Source organism: Lycium ferocissimum, chromosome 9, assembly GCF_029784015.1.
Source record: "Lycium ferocissimum isolate CSIRO_LF1 chromosome 9, AGI_CSIRO_Lferr_CH_V1, whole genome shotgun sequence".
NCBI classification, from domain to species: Eukaryota; Viridiplantae; Streptophyta; class Magnoliopsida; order Solanales; family Solanaceae; genus Lycium; species Lycium ferocissimum.
The window spans coordinates 42,712,576-42,730,754 of record NC_081350.1 but is presented as its reverse complement, the minus strand read 5'-3'; the positions used below and the strand labels follow the sequence as shown (position 1 = coordinate 42,730,754).

The 18,179-nt window shown below is 31.2% G+C and overlaps 1 protein-coding gene across 1 annotated transcript; it reads right to left on the bottom strand.

The window, feature by feature from the left end:
- Window positions 1–3,451: 3,451 nt before the first annotated feature.
- On the bottom strand, window positions 3,452–6,616 carry LOC132029238 (1-aminocyclopropane-1-carboxylate synthase 7-like). Its single transcript, XM_059418554.1, has 3 exons — window positions 6,162–6,616; window positions 5,113–5,402; window positions 3,452–4,484 (listed from the first exon to the last, which is right to left on the bottom strand). The coding sequence occupies exons 1-3, from the start codon at window positions 6,330–6,332 to the stop codon at window positions 3,596–3,598; spliced, it is 1,350 nt and encodes a 449-aa protein (XP_059274537.1). The 5' UTR covers window positions 6,333–6,616; the 3' UTR covers window positions 3,452–3,595.
- Between the last annotated feature and the right edge of the window lie 11,563 nt (window positions 6,617–18,179).

The window sequence follows — 18,179 nt, the reverse complement described above, 5'->3', positions numbered from 1 at the left end:
ACTTTCATTCAGGAAGTTAAATCCCAAATTTTTAATAAATAAATGATTATGGTATTTATTGGAAGTAAGACCTTCTATAAACTCACTCGCAAACATGCCCAATGAGTGGCTTCCAACTTTGCTTTGCCCAAAGACATTTCTTATGACTTGATTAGTTTTCAAAACACTTATAACCCTCATATTGGTTTCATTATGTTATCATATGAGTCAAACCTTAAAAGCTACGAGGTGTTACAATAGATTTTCATACCCGTTGAACCCGAGACTTTGATTAAAGGAGGAATGCTATCTCGTTGCACCAAAGGTATGCGTGCCTGCGCATATGTTTGTGCCCCTTTTTTATGTGTTTATGATGAATTGATAGGTTTAACAAAAAATTATGGTTATAATTAGGGTCAATTTTATGTGTTCATGTACATATATTGACTTTGCAACACCGAACAAAACGCAAAAATTGGTTCATTTGTTTTTCCGAACACCCCGATTGAAAATCACGGATTGCTTGGTGAGATAATCAAGATTTCAATTTTGTTTTAAAATTTTGAACGATGATATTAAATGTTAACAGTTGAATTTAAAATTTAATATGGGCGCATATTTAATAAATTATTTTTATCAAGAGACTATACAACATGTGATTAAACAAATTTTTAATTACATTTATGTAATTAAGAATTAATTTTTATTTTTTATTTGCAAGCCAAAATTATAAGCAATAAAAAAGTACCTATGTTAACCATTTTATTAACCGAAAAGTCACTCAATTAAATCCTAAACCTTGACCCCCTACAAAGTCCTCAATCTATTTCTCGACTAAAAATATATTTACCAATATCTTTAAGAAATATGTTCATGGAATTAAATCATATTTAACTTTAATTTGCACACGTCAATCATAGTTATCGACTTAGATGACTTTCTACAATTTCCATTTACTGTATTAAGGAAAACAATAAAATATCCAATGAATAATGAAAAAGATTCAGTCATTTTCATGGAGTTAAATTATATTAGACTTTTAATTGCACTACTCAATCACAGTTTAACAGATCGGCTTAGATGACTCACTTACAAACACACTACGAAATCTAATTATTATGGTGATTCTTTTAGTTAATTAACAATAGAGCTTTTCTATACGATAAGTATAGTTTAACCTATTATATTAAATCAGTAATTATTTTTATCAGATTATCAACATGATTATTTTTATTTATTCGGGTCAAGTGGGCGGGTCAATAAAATGGCTAAAATGAGTACTTTTTTATTTCTTACAATTTTGGCTTTAAGTAAAAATCAGCATAATGTAATTAAAAGACCACTTAAATAAGTTGAGTGACTTTGTAGGTGAAATACCAAATGGAGTGGTGAGGTTTTAAATATTCAATATAAAAATATTATATCGAAACTTAGGTATAGTATACTGATCAAAAGGGTGCTTTGCCATTTATCGTAGTTGTAATGTAAAAAGGGCTAATATTTCGGGGGTTTGAGATATTATATGCCACATTAGAGAGAGATTGCTTGAGAATAAAAAGTTAGGAATTATAGTTGTAACTGATCAAAAGGGTATTTAAAACAAATTTGCTTTTCTAATTTACCATCCATAACTATTATCAATTATCGTTGTTGTATAATTTTAGCCTTCCCTTTCCTTCCTCAAAATTCTCCTTTTCTCTTCCCTTTCCTAATATTTCGGGGGTTTGAGGATTAGACATTATTTCATGCCACATTAGAGAGATTGCTTGGTGAATAAAAGGTACAACACGGCATTGACACAATTTATGAAAAGCCAAAATGTTTAAGAAGTCCATTAGCCAAAATGTTTAAGAAGTCCATTAGAGATTCGAACTTTGACTTTTGTGTTCTCATGCGTCGTGCATATGCCAATTAAAGCTTTAGAATTTCTTCTGGCAGAATTCATAAGAAGTCCACAAAAGTTTTCAGTTGTGGATCATTCGTGTTGCATTCAAATCCTTTTTACACCAACAATGATTTGTTATATCAAGTTCAGTCGACCTATATTTATGTAACTTTTATTTAGAAAAAGATAAAATTAAGGACTTTGAATTTTTCAATAAAAACTTAAATACAATTTTTTTAAGTGTTTTGAATAAAAATTATTCACTTTTTTATGGAATAATTAAAATCAAAAAGAAGGGAAGAGAGAAGAAAAATTTGGTTGGAGAGAGAGAATTTTCAAATTTCAAATTCAAAAAATTGGAAAGCAGCTTATAACCTCCTTTTTTTTTTTTTTCAATTTACTTTTCACTTTTGAAATTGTATTTAAGTACATTTAAACATGAATTTATTCCAGATATTCTTTGCAAAAAATACCAAACACAATTCCAATTCCATAAATTCCAAGCACATGATATTAACTCATTTTTTTAAGGGGGAGAGTCCATTAAGATATATTTATGCTTGCTAAAATTAAGGACTCGGGCTCTCAATAATTAAAATGTTTTAGTAATTAAAATTTCATGCGTTGCACTTCACTTTTCACTTTTGAAATTGTATTTAAGTACATTTACCCATAAAAAAATATATTAAAAGAAAAAAAAGGCCTAAAAATTAATGCGTTGCACTGAAAATATAGAAAAAAAATTATCTGAAAATATGAGTATTATCGAAAAAATAGCTCTTAAGGAATAGGTTTTATCCGAACTCAATATTTTCAACATGAAGCATGAATATATAAAAAAATCTAGTAAAATTTCAATAATCAAGCCGATAATGTAGAGTACAATAAGCTCAACGCTAAGGACCTTTAAGGAAAAACCCATCAAATTGAAATTTTGAATTTGTCGCCGCCTCTACTTATAACCGGTTACTGACAACAATAACAAAAACAACATATCCAAAAGATATTCCCATAAGGTGGGGTCTAGGGAGGGTACAGTGTACGCAAACCTTACCCCTATCTTGGGAGGTAGGAGGTTGTTTCCGATAGACCCTCAGCTCAAATACCGGTTACTGACAATGTAGTATATTATTATTATTATTTTCAATAATTACTGTCTATATTGTATGCTTATAATTTAAGTACTTTCTTTATTGTAATATCCTACTGCATAGGCAATCCTTGTTGCTCAAGGAAAAACACTTCTTGCTGTGCAATTAAATAATGACTTGGTCAATTCTTAATAAAGTATAGCATGCGATAAGCTTATAGCAGTTGCTCCAACCACACACTGGTAATATTCCTAGAAACTGTTACACAAGAACCAAAATATTCTAACTAAACAGAACCAAAATGTTGATTGAGCAAAAAATTTCTCAAACGCCAAAAATTATGTGACAGTACAAAAATGTATCATTAAAACTTATGATGTTAAACATGACATGACATTCCTATTGTAATAAAAGTATATTACCGAGGACAAAAATAATGTCAATACTTTTTAAAACAGATAAAAAAAGACATAAACAATTAAAATGGAACAGGAGGAGTAGTAATTATATGTATATTGATGAATTCAATATGATGTACAATATTTGAGGACAAAAATCCTAATCTTTGGAAGTAACATCATAGAGAGAACTGATCCAATATCAACCAAAAGTGGAATTAATTTCCTGAAACCAAAAAGATCTAAAGAAGAAAACTAAAAAAGCTGGAATTAATTACTTTTTTTGTTCTTTTTTGCATGAAATTATGTAATCTTGTGAGTGCAACTTCTAGTGTTTGTTCACTCATATTAGCAAAACAAACCCTAAACCATCCTGGCTCTGAACAATGACAAGAAGATCCTGGTGAAATATTCAACTTCACTTCACCTAAAATTGAATTCCAAAGTTCCAATTCACATTCCCTTGTTGACTTCTCCAATAAATGACTCAAATTCATCCAACAAAATAACCCTGCATTTCCTTTCAAACACTCAACTCCACTCCCCCTTAATCCATCAATAATTTTTTCGTATCTTTTTCTCAATCTATCGCGATTCGTCTTAATATAATTCCTAGTAAATTCCTCATCGGACAACATGGATGCCAACAATTGTTGTGTCTGGGAGGAAATTAAGGTAAAACTTGACATCCTCCTAGCGGTTGTGACAACATTGTCATTGTATGAATAAATCGTACCAACTCGAAATCCAGGGAGACCTAAGTCCTTCGAAAGGCTATACACGATATGTACTCGTTCCGAATCCATGTATTTTCTAGATTCCAGAACCTCAGCAATGCTGACGAATTCCGAGGAATAGAATGCTGATCCGGAATAGATTTCGTCAGAGACAAGATGGATGTTTTTTTGGACGGCGAAATCAAGAATTTCCTCAAGATTTGATCTTTGGATTGTTGCACCTAGAGGGTTTGAAGGGTTTGTTATGAGTATTCCTCTAACTTTGATTTTGTTGGATTTTGCTTCTTCATAGGCCGATTCCAAGGCTTGTGGTGTAACTTGGAAATTATTTGAACTGTCACAATGTATTGGAATTATTTTTACACCTGTTCTCCACCTCAAGTCTCTGTCAAACCTGTAAAAAATAAAAGCAGGATCATTAGTTATTAGCATGATGACATAGTAACTTAGATTGTGAGTGAATGGAAAGATAGAAAAAGGTCCCAATGTACTCGTCTACCGTACGAATTATCTTAATTTTATCCTTTGTTATATTTTGAGGCTTTTTGATATATACGGTTTGATATTAAATAGCAAGTCGTCTCGCATTTGCCCTAGACTTCAACGGAGCTCTAGTGTGGATTGGCCATCGGAAATTGGTTCGTCAGATTCTTTTCCACAGAAATTCTGTCAGAAATCCCATATTTCCGACGAACCTCCCAAGACCAGTAAATTTAGTCTGCAATTCGCGTGTCTATAGTAGTCATGTTTCAAAACACTTTGAAAAAAAAAAAGTTTCAAAATTTGCCTGTTAACTATGGTTTAACACTCTACCTTCCATTATACTTCAGTAACGACGAATATGAGATGATTTGTTAACGTTCTCTCAAAGTATAACATTAACGATCTCTCAAACTATAACAGAGGGTAAGTTTAAGATATTTTGTACACTAAAGGGGTATTTTATTCTGACCCTCTATCGATCCATAGAGATTTAAGACTTTAATATTTAGATAAAATAATTACTATAAAATAGTACTTACCCTGGATAGTAAGGAGTTGGAACAAGTAAGGCATCACCAGGATCAGCAAGAATAAATGTTAATAACTCATTAGCAGCTGTAGCACCAGCTGTAATAACAACTCTATCTGGATCAAATTTTGCTCTTCCACCTCTTATTTTCTCCATGAAATTTGCCATTGCTTTTCTAAAAGAAAAAAGTCCATGATAATCTTGAAATAAAGCATTCTCCCTGAAGCTAGAAATTCCACTTCCACAGTCAACTGCTTCTGAATGTTTTTCCAAGTACTCTTCTACCAAATCAAATGATACCTATACACAAAGATAAAAGAAAAGAACATGAGATTAGAAACATCCTAATGAGAATATTAGATGATGTTTTGGACTATTTTGTGATAGTTTCTGTTGATTGCACTACTTAAAAAGTAGGAATTAGCGACAGACAAATTTTGTAGCTAAAGAGCAAAATTCGTCACTAATCCTATTTAGGGACGAATTAGTGACAGATTAGCGACGAAGTCTGTAGTTAATCCAAGCTTCTTTAGTAGTCTGAATTAAGTGATCATTTCATCAAAAATTTTAAGTGGTTAGAGAGGGTATAGTAAACTTAATTATTATCTTCAATACGTACAGGCTTCACGGGCCAGCCTTATTATTATTATTGTTATTATTATTATTTTCATGATCAAAGAAATTCTTTTCAATATGCCTTAGACAAAGACTACTCTAAGACCTTTTCGAAGCTTGCTTCCATTTCGAGTCGAGAAAAAAAAACAGCTCGAATATTACAATCCCTTTTGAAAGGGGCGAATAATGGTGAGACTTGAACCCAATATCTCAACCTGACACCAATATCATGTTGAATTGTGCGACTGTCTCATTTAGAAGTTTCAACTGGAAGGCAGGACACACACTTTAGCAACCTGACACTAATCTCAGAAGAGAGGACACACACTTTAGCAACTTGACACTAATCTCATGTTGAACTATATGACTGTCTCATTTAGAAGTTTCAACTGGAAGAAAGAACACACACTTTATTTAATTTGTTATTAATTATTCAACACTTACTTGATTTTCAGCCAATCCCATCTGAATTACTCCAGAAGGGTTGTGAACTTCATCAAAAGGATCTTCATCATATGCTTTCCACCCAGCAAAATATGGTGAGTCTTCTCCATGAGTATCTGAATTTGCAACTTTTGATAGCCCAACTATTGATTTCTCAATCTCAATAGCCATTATTTCTTTCTCTTTTTGAGTCTTTTATAAGAAAATATGAAATATGAATATAAGAAAGAATTAGAACTGTTTGAATGATGCTTTTGTGCCAAATAACTACTCATATATATAGAAAGTTCTTGACGGAAAAAGGGGGCCCTCAAGCTCAATGGCAAAAGATAATTCCCTCAAAATAACCAATAATTGGTTCGATCTGTAAATAGAGTAAGCAAGATCAAAGATCAACTTTTTACAAAATTAAGTGTATAGTTTAAAATAAAATTGCTGGTGACAACTGTTCGCCAAAAAGATCCCCACAGCAAATATGGTGGTTGAAATATGGGGTGGGTGTTTTAACAAAAGTCACATTTTTCTAACTTTGTTGTTTGTTTCTAACAAGTGATAATGTCTTGAAATTATATCTTTATTATATTATATTATTATATGTGGTTGATTTCTCTATTTCATAGTAAATAAGTAGTAGCTGGAGACAATATATGAGATTACAACCTTTGTATGTGTCTCTGTCATAGAAGAAGCTAACCACAATTCAACCCTAAATTATAGTGTTTTCACGCGGAAAAATAAGGAAGTTTCCCATCGGTTCAATGAAAATCTGTTTCTCACCATGCGTTTTTCTCAGTGAGCTTGCTCGGTGGAATGAGTGGAAAAATCATATTTTGTAATACAAAATTTCTATTGAATATCAGTCGGAAAAACATATGTTTCTAATAGCGATGGTAGTAAAATGAGTTTACTTTTTCCGCAAGGATATTTTAAAAAACTTTTATACTACCGGGTTGAGTTGATCTAAAGGCTATTATAACTAGCAACTCTAATGATCATCAAGTCTAATAGGAACTTAAAAATAGGATAATAACTTGCTACAATCGGTTAAATTTACACTAATATGGTAAGTACTATTTATACTACCAGTACATTTAACTTAAAATTCTACTAAAATTATTGACTAGAGATTTAAGTCATGCCACCATTACATGCACTTTCACTACTGGAAATAGAAATCATGGGCATTAAAGTTTAAATAATATTCATCGATGGTATATTGGATTACTTAATTTTATCTGTGATAGCAGGTAAACTGCTTGCTTTATCTATAAGATTACAATTATGACTTGTTTACTGAGATTACCTATAGATTTCTTTGGATTGATCTGATAGAGTAAGTTTTTATATACATATTAACGATCATATAAATAAACTCTTAAATTTATGCTTCGAAGTGTTTTGACTACTACGACATGCGAAAAAATATCACACTATTTGAAAAGTTTCAAGAGTGGTTTAAATGTAGCCTGATAGGGATACTAGCATAAGATCATTAGGATTCCGATTTTGGTGCAAAAACAATTAAAAAAAGAAACTACAAGAAGATATTCTGGCCCCACACCAGAAGTTATAACTTCCTTTTAGGCTTTTAAAGATATGTTAATCATGGGTTCATGATCTAATCAGTAGTTATCATTAGGATTTAATTATACTCTTTCTTCAAGTGTTAACAAAAATATACGATCTTCAGCAGATGACATATCCTAAACTATTAGAGTCCATAATGGCAGACTATATTTATATACTTAAAATTCTTGTTATAATAATTTGTGAATCATTTTTCAATTATCGTGTAGTTAATTAATTAATTCCCACATTGTTGGATTTAACTGGATATGTTATTGTTGTTGTTGTTGTATGTAGTTAATTAATTAGTTCATCTATGGTGAGACGGATATGAGATCTGTCCGAGCTTCACCAAAAGTCCCCGGTTCGGGTACAAGGAATGAAGAGACTTCTAATAGGGACGTTTCCCCTTTAATGCGCTCTTGCAAATTTTGATTAATCGGGCTAATAAGTATAGAATACCAAATTGTTCTACAAAAACAATTCATGAGTTGCAATTGGTTGCTTATCGAATATTTCTAGTGCACCGATCATGACATGCAATAGAATTTTTTGTAAGGTTTATAATGTGGTGGCATGGCAAAAAGCGTAGCTTGGGATATATTTCAGATTCTGTGGTTTGTGAGGATTACTTCAACTAACTCCCCTTGGAATAAACAACAAATTAATCAAAGAAAAGAGAGAATGAAATAACCGTATAAATGACATGTGCTACATATATATATATATATATATATATATAAATATATGTATATATATTTATATTTATATTTATATATACATATGTATATATATATAAATATATATACATATATTTATATATATATCTTATATACACTACGCATATTTATACGGTTATTTCATTCTCTCTCTTTTCACATATGTATATGTATGTATGTATGTATGTATGTATGTATGTATATATAAATATATATACATATATTTATATATATATCTTATATATACTCGCACATGTCATTTATACGGTTATTTCATTCTCTCTCTTTTCATATATGTATGTGTGTATATATATATATATATATATATATATATATATATATATATATATATATATATATATATATATATGCATGTTAGTTCTAACAAATCCCATATATTGAAGATCGGGAAGCTACATATATATAATAGGTATAGAGATACTTTTAATAGCGTAAGGGATTTTCTAAAAAAATGTATGGATAATAGCACATCATATTAAGAATATTTTTAGACAGACTTATTAATCTGTTAGTCCAATACTATATGTATCAATAAAGTGGGGCTGAAGATCCATGTGCAAGGACCTCAGCATGAGATTTGTTATTTATAGAATGCCGCTTAATGGGAAATTGAGTATTAGGAAAAAAGTGATTCGTGATGATTGTTTTTAGGACTTGTAATAGACTATCAGCAGAGTTGTATGTAAGAGATAACAGAGGACAATATTTTAGTTTAATTCCTAGCCTGATAATTTCTCACTCAAATAACTTATATTAGTGGAATGAATGAAGGTCAAAAACACTAACCCCAATTATTGTTTGCGGAGTGTGAAGTTCATTGTGACATTCTCTAAACGGCGGATGTACACTTAAATACATAAGTTCGACAGAATTTAATAGCTTTAATTAGTTCATACTTTGTATATATGTTAAGAAAGTCATTAAAATGTGTATGAAAATTAAATTGCGAACCTAATTACTAGTACTTGATCAAATCGTTGTCCAAGAATCAAGAACCATAAGTTATAATTTTAGATTCGTCGATATGCCTAATGCTCCTTAATTAAGCTGCATTCAATTAGAACCTCACCTAAAACTTTATCAACTAAGCATATATAGTAGTGCATGTTTGTCCAAATTAAAGATAAAACCTTATGATTACATAAAAGGATACTTTTTGTTGTTTAATTACCTTCAAATATATATGTGGAAAGTTAGCTTGATGTCATATATTATTCTAATCATAGGGATTAGATAGTGTCTTAAAGCGCCTTTCTCTAAAGTAACTTGCTACAATATTACTATATTATATAAGAGGGAATGTGAGGACTTTTGTAGTCCTCACAATAATTTCTCAATTTTTTAAAAACTTTTTAATTAATTACTTTTATGTCCTAATTTTATTTATTTAAGTCAATTTTTTTGTTTTTTTGTTTTTAAAGTCTACTTTTCAAAAGCTATCGAGCCTGGGGACTTTTGTAGTCCTTACAATAATTTTCAAATTTTTTTAAAACTTTTTAATTAATTACTTTTAGGTCCTAATCTTATTTATTTATGTCAATTTTTTTTGTTTTTGTTTTTAAAGTCATATCCTACCTCATTTTCACGTTCTTTGATTTTACGATTGGTGCTCGATATCCGCATTTGAGCCCAATTAATCCAGATAATTACGCACCGCATCGCGCCTATTCGATTCCTCCAAAGATTTTTTCCATATTCATGTTTCGAACCCCTAATCCCTATAAGAGAGGATCTAACTGCTACAAGTTAAATTATGTATTTGTCTTAAAAGTTCATTAACTATGTATAGATTATTTATTTAGAACTAAATAACCAGGAAAATTAGGATACATAAGTTATTATGTCAAATTACTGGTTCCAAATTTGATTTGAATTAAATAATTTCATCAAAATGGAAGTTAAAATATTAAAGGAATGGAATGAAAATTTTGCTTTCATAAGCTACCCACTTGTGGGATACAATGATATGGTTGTTGTTGTTGTTGTACACTGTACTAACACAAATTATATTTCTTTAGTTAAAATATCTACTTTTATATGTCTTGAGTTTGGTAAGACACAACTGATAACTAGTATAATAATGCAAGAGTACCCAACAAAACCTCCTTGTACCCCTAGAAAAAGATTACAAAGAATCACAAGAGATAATTGTATTCTAGCGGTGTTAGGTAACCGTAGAAATTAAAGAGATACTGATCATAATCAAATCAATATTCAATCTTGAAGAATGAAATATAATGCTCATTAATCTGTGACAAATTGTGGACTGCAACTGAAAAGGCATTATGCAATGAAGTAACCAGGAAGCAGGGACTAATTAGAAGATTAAGGGTAGTACTATATATATATATATATTGCATGTAATTAACTTAAGAGATGTGACAATTTTAATTAAGATATATAAAATGTGACAAACTTAACTTTCTTTGAGCAACATTACGTACTGGAATAAACTTAATCAATTTCGACTTTCGTATAGAGTATCAAACAATAATTAATAAACAGCTTCACTGCTTAACAGCTCTTGTTGTGCTTTTTGAATAGTAGAGAAAAAGTCATTCTCAATACAGTTTATATTTCATTTTAAAATTATACTACGGTGTGAAATTTCCAGGTTGCATGTGGGCTAATTTGATTGTAAGGAGAGGTTTCAAGATGATCTCGTCTAAATTAAGTTTGTCTATTTCCTTATTTAATTTAAGAGTTTATAGATCTCAAGTTTGTCAGATGCCCCCTCATGTAAGAAATGGCCAAAAAAGGGTACAAAAATATAGAAAAAATAAGGCCAGGGGGTAACTGGTCGCATTACAAGGTTGGATGCATCATAATTAAAACGGCCAAACATTGAGGGGGCATCTGATTATTTTCTCTTGTTTTTTAATAAAGGACCCTGTTGAGATGTCATATGTTAAGATTACGTTTTTCAGATCAGTTGAAACAAGCGCCTCACGATCAGTGGTGGAGCCAGCCCTTCGGGTGTGGGTTTGGCCCAACCCAGTAGCTTTTGTCCGAACCATATATTTGTATTAAAATTTTTGTCAAATATGTATAAATTATTAATTAAGAACTCAGTAACTCTAAAGAATTAGAACCCCGAACCCACAAGCTTCGAATCCTAACTCCGCCTCTGCTCATGATATAAAGAAGAAAGTAAAAAGGAACACAAAGAAAATGTTATCCCACCAATATCTTTGTTGTTTTTGTATGTGTATATATATACACACACAAACTAAGGCAGGATCTTCAAGCCATAAGCTAACTCGGCCTTAAGGAGACGAGTACAAGATGACCTCATCTAAATCTTTCAATTTTTCTGCCTTTAACTCTAAGGATTTTTTTCTTCCCTCAACTCGACTAAAGGGCTCCTTCAAAACGTCGTCAAATGTTAAGGGAATGTCTTTCATAGCAATTGAAAGAGGCACCTCCGAATTTTGAAAGAAAAAAAAAGTCAAAAAAATACACAATTAGATGTCCCCTCGGCCCCTTTGATCGATGAGCAAAGGTGACCAATGTTGAGGTGTCTGAAAAAAAACACTCACGCGTTGGTAAATTTGAAAAAAAGAGCTACTTATAAGGAGTTGATATACTTTTAATGATGTGAGGTCTTTTAGGGGAAAAAAGTGAGTCAATATCACATAAAAGCTTAGAACAATATCACATCAACTTGTTAGAGTATCTTTAAAACGTTTTAATTTCAACAACCAATTCAACTAATTATACAACTCCTAAGAATGTCCTTTCAAACTAATTATAATTGGGTACATCATAATTATCGCGATTAAGTTTGCTTAAGCGCGAGCTTGAGAACATCATTAGAGAGGCAATCCACCTAATCGTATCTAATTAACTGACATTAGAGTACTTCTCTAAAAGTACTCGATTATTTTATACTATAATGTCAACTTGAACTTTGGTTGTCACATAATTTTTCTAAATTATTCCATATTGCTTTTACGAGATAAATTTATAAAGAGAATAAATAATGGTTGACATTACTATAGTATCAAACTTCAGATCTGCTATAATTTGTATATGTGGAATCATCCAATACCACAAAATTAAAACTAAATACTCCTTGAAGGAGACAAGAAGTTTTGCTATGAAAAAATGCAATTGGTTAAAAATAAATAGAACATTAATTAATCTTTAAGGTCTTAAATTATGGCACAAATCTTTTTGGAAGATATAGGACCATTAACAACATGACACTTGTGAAAAAAATCTTAATGTGAATGATGATAAGATCAGAATCAGAGAATATTATCAGATACCAATATTGACTTTGGTTAGATATTAGAACAAAGGTTGTCTCGTGAGATTTTCATGTTTAACATTTGGATTCATGTTTAAATTCTGTTTATTGGAAGTGCAATTTTTTTTATATATATTATCAATAATTTTAATATGTCATAGCAGCTTAATTATTTCTCATTTTTATTGAAATATAAATTAATACTTATCAAAATATTCATTAATATTTGCTATTAAATGATCTGATTGTGTAATTTCTTTTACAATTTAAGTGTATAGAATATAATTTTTGGGGGGCATTTTAATTAACATGTTAGTTATACAGAAATTGTAATGCAATGAATTGTTTATTTGGAGATAACAATATGAGAATTGTTAATTATGCAAAGAATCAATTCTATTGGGGATTGTTATATGGAGAATAATAATATCTAGATTGTTTTTCTTTCTCGTATAAATAATATATAGACTCATGGTGTATAACTCGGTTATACATCAAGTTTCTAATATTAAAGTTTGCATAACTTATCCAAATTTTAATACAGGAACTTCACGTCGTATAATTAAAGTTATACGGAAATAATATATAATTTGTGCTTCATCCAAAACATTACACAAAACAATATGAATTTTTATACCAGGATTGTTTTTGCTTATACTTGTAACCAAACGACCCCTTTACATTTTCATTTTATTCCTCTAATTACTTCGACTTTCTTGGAATCTACCCTTCCCAGATCACACTTTGTGAGATTTACTGGGTATGTTGTTGCTGTTACTACGAATTTTCTCGGAGTCAATATCCGAATCTACTAGATTAAGTTTTTCTAGATATTTTGTGCTATATCGAAACCATTGATAGTTTTCTTTCTACTAGGAGTAGTTTATATTCGACATACATTTCCATGATTTTATCTTTTTCTTCTTTTCCTTTTCCATTTTTTTTTTTTTTTCACTTAATAAAATTTGCAATGTATTTGGTGAGCTAAGTATTATATTGCACATATGTTGGTGTATCCAGAAAATCCCTTTTGGTCTTTGGACGCAAGCGTCACTGGAATCTAGTGACGAGATCAACTAGTTGAAAATAATTAATGACTAATTTCAACAAAAATTAACCTAGAAATTAATCCTTTTAAGAATTTCCCTCTCGTTTCCTTTTTTTTTTTTTTTTTTGGGGGGGGGGGGGGGGTGTGTTGGGGGGGGGGGGAGCGGATAGTTTGCATTGGATATGAGAGCAAGATGAGGGGAACGTTTTTGTTGAGATTCAGTGACGTATTCAGAATTTTTTTTAAGCGGTGTAATATTTGAACAAGTGAATAAATCATTATAATGATGTCATTTCTTACATTTATATTCAATTTCTTCATTGTTCTATTAACATATATATACATGAATCAAGTAAGAAGATCGGTAAAACAGTGTCTCGTGACAGCACTCAGAGCAAGGTATATCCTCTCCCGATGAGACAACATGATCAACTTCTCATCAGCTGTATATGTAAAGGTATAATCACAACTATTAGATTGAGAGACAAATTTAGGATAGGTTCTGTAGAGTTTAACTAATCATCATTATTGTCAGCTTGAAACTCCAATTTTTGAACCTATCAAATCATACTCATTTTGAACCTACCAAATTCTGCATTCGTCAACATTTGAAGATTTAACTCCATTTTTTTCCAAGATAATCTTCTTTTCTTATTGTTCTTGCCCTTCATCTTTGTTTTATTCATGTTCCTTCCTCCCTCCTCCTCCTTTTTTTTTTTTTTTTTTTTTTTTTTTTTTTTGCAATTTGCAGTGCATATATACATATATATATATATATATATCCTGACACTTTCAAGTTACACTTTCAAGTTAGCTAGAACACCTTAAAAAACATCCTACTTGAACTAAAAGACCAATTCTTTGCATATTATTATGTGTACCAAAGTCATACATAGTTGTTGGGAAGTTCCTTAACTTAACCAATGTCGGCATGTTTTATGATGAACTATAAATACCACGCACGAGTCTCCACATAGGCCTTTGACCACTAGTTGTGACTTAACAAGAGTTTTCACCTGCTTTTTGTAAAATAAATTAATCCAATTTTTTAAAGAAACAAATACATGAAAAAACAAAAAGATCTAATAATATATATATAAATCATGAAATAAAGCCTCAAAACCATCGTAAAAATCCAAGTTACCTAATATATTTGTATCAATAATATGTTGATATCGTATGTGCAAAATAGTGCGGGCGTTACTGTAAGAATGATGCTTTCGTGTATGTCACTACTCACGGATTACTAGTCAATCGGGTATTTTAAAAGGACGATTAAACCATAGGTTTTTGATTGAAATTCAAATAGAGAAAGTCAGAACAAGAAAAAAAAACTGATGCCTATTGTTCAAATATACAAAAAATATTCTCAAAGTTATTAAAATTTCCAAAAGCTATCATAAGTATACAAAACTTATTATTTTTTCCGATCAAGGTAGCCGGAATAATTATATTAAAAAAAACAAATTTATTAGATAATACCGATAAATTTCAAAGAAAGTCCACTACTTTTCACAATCGTTATTCAATTAGACTAGTATGTTATCTTACTAGTCTATTTTCAATCACCGTACTTTTTCAGAGAGGTATTTTGATCCTTACAGATAGTTGTACTAGTTATCCGAAGCTACAAGTCGGTTCAGAATCAAATGTTGTTTAAGTCATTAACATATTAAATTGTAATAAATTAAATCTAGGATCAAAAAATTCTCGTAAAATATTGGCACGTTAATAATGAAATTATTTCAAATAATAAATTCAGAATAATTTGGAAATTTTTAAAATATGTTGCATCTAATGATATAGATCCACTATTGTGGGAGCTCCACAGCCGCGCAAGCTGAAAGCAAAATAATCATATGAATGTCTTTTTTTCAAAAGGCATTGGAACTAGAGAAAATGATTAGTAGCAACTAGCAACTCAATCATGCGTTCAAATACAGGCTATTTTGGATTAGGGGTGTTGATTGTGCAGTATGATACGATTTGATAATTTCAGTTTTTTATTTCCTTTTAAAAAAATTATATCATTGTTATATCATATTAATTCGGTGTGGTTTGATCATTTTTATATTTCATTTCGATTTGTGTGGTACAATTAGTCAATAATACCGATTTGTTCGACGTGAACTTACACGCAATAACGAATTATGACTTCGTTGCTTGAAATGAATCGAGAATGTCTAGTAAGTGAGTCACAATCCATTTTTTGAATGAGCAATGACCAACACTTATGCCTTAATAGTCTGATCGAGCGAACCTTTTGTTCTACTTAGACTATTCTAACTCTGTCATGTTTATGCGATAATACAAGACTATTAAGAAACACAAAAACGATGTGTTCAATACTTATATATCATTTGACTGAAATTTTATCTTTGGAAATAACTCTGCGATAACTTCTGACACACTGACAAATAATATGTGTAAGACGAATCATAACCCAATTTACATTGTTTATGAAGCATGTACTATTATAATTGGTAACTGCTCAGAATATGAGTTTTATTTGATAGTAACAGATAAGTAAATGAATGGCTACAAAAAATATATAAAGATTTCACAAAACAGTGCAAAAATCACCAATAGCTATTGGGGCGAACGAGAACCTACGTAGTCTGATTGTTTATATCACATGTGTCAATAATAGCGTAAGTTAAAGTAGGTTCTCATAAAGTCATGAGTACTTGGAAAGAAATAAACCTAGACGAAGTCTCAACATGATTGATTGAGGGTAAAACTCAAAAATAGCCATTTCCTACTTGTAATTGAAATATAGCCACAAATTCAAAAGTCAATGAAAAATAGTCAAACTTTATAATCTATGATACTATCGTGGATTTTGAACTTAAAAAAGTATCATGACAATATCATGGATTTGTCACTTATTTAGGTTCAAAATTCATGATATTATCGTGGCATTTTTGCATCAAAATGGCTACTTTTCAACAAATTTTCAAGCACGAATTACTTTTCAAAACTCAGTTCAAGAGGTGGCTAGGCCGTACAATATTTACCATGTTTGAAGGACGATGGCTGCATGCTCCTTATGTAGTCCAAAAGCAAATAAGGGCGACCCAAACGCTCTACATCCACCTGATATTCAATGGGTCATTTGCACTTTTGTCTCCATTTTGTGCTGGTCTTTAATTTTACACTTCAAACGGACTGATCTTTAATTTTGCCCTTCAAAATCGAACTTATACCAAAGGGACATAAGTTATGCATCATAATATCTACAAATTATGCCAGCACCATTAAAGAACTTATGCCCTTTCGATTTTGAAGAGCAAATATTAAAGACCAGGCCATTTTAATGACAAACCGTGCAATTACTTCCTGCATGCTCCTTTGGCAGCCCAAAAGCAAAGGAGTAATTATACGGTTTTCCCTCCAAATGGACTGGTCTTTAATGTGTGCCCTTCAACTGGGTTGGTCTTTAATTTTTGTCTTTCAAAATCTAACGAGTCATTTGCACGATTGTCCCTTCAAAGGCATTGGTCTTTAATTTTTATCCCTCAAACTGTTGGTCTTTAATTTTTGTCCTTCGCTTAATATTCCGAGATTCTGGGTTCGAACCTCGGTTCAGTCAAAAAAAAATAATCGCAAGGCAAAGGTTTGTAGCAAAATTAGGCCTATTCAGGCAAAAGTTAGGTCTTAAAAGGCAGAGGTTTGCCTTAAGACCTTTAAGGCAAACTTTTACCCAAAATTAGGCCTATTCGGGCAAAAGTTAGGCCTTAAGGCAAGCTTTTGTCCAAACTCTACCTTATAAGGTGCAAACTCTACCTTAGATAGAGTTTTAATCCAAAACTCTGCCTTGTGGTTTTTATTTTTTTATTTTTGGCTGAGCAGGGGTTTGAACTCGGAACCTATGGGTTTTTAGACGAAGGGTAAAACTTAAAGACCAACAATTTGAGGGACAAAAATTAAAGACCAGTGCCTTTGAAGGACATTCCGCGAAAAAAAAAATCTATTTTATGTCTAGTAACACATAAGTTCTTTAGGGTGTGGGCATAACTTGTGGAATATCATGATGCGTAACTTCTGTCTCTCTAGGCATAAGTTCGATTTTGAAGTACAAAATTAAAGACCAACCCATTTGAAGAGCAAATATTAAATACCAACACAAAACAGGCCAAAAATGCAAATGACCCAAAAGCAAATAATGGCAGCCCAAACACTATTCCCAATTTCTGGCAATTTGCAGGATTGGCCTTCGCTGGGGGTGGTCTCTGCCATTTGCAAAAATTCTACCTTGCTATTTTTCTTTTTATTGAGTTGGATTTCGAACCCACAATCTCGGAGTGTTAGATGAAGGTCAAAAGTTAAAGACCACCAATTTGATGGACAAAAATTAAAGACCACCCCAAAAATGCCCAACTTCAAGACCCATTTACACAGCTCAATGGCCC

Coding starts and splice junctions, on each gene's coding strand:
- LOC132029238 (XM_059418554.1), bottom strand. CDS start 6,332: ATGGCTATTGAGATTGAGAAATCAATAGTTGGGCTATCAAAAGTTGCA. Junction 5,403..6,161: donor TGGGATTGGCTGAAAATCAA/GTAAGTGTTGAA, acceptor CTTTGTGTATAG/GTATCATTTGATTTGGTAGA. Junction 4,485..5,112: donor CCAACTCCTTACTATCCAGG/GTAAGTACTATT, acceptor TATTTTTTACAG/GTTTGACAGAGACTTGAGGT.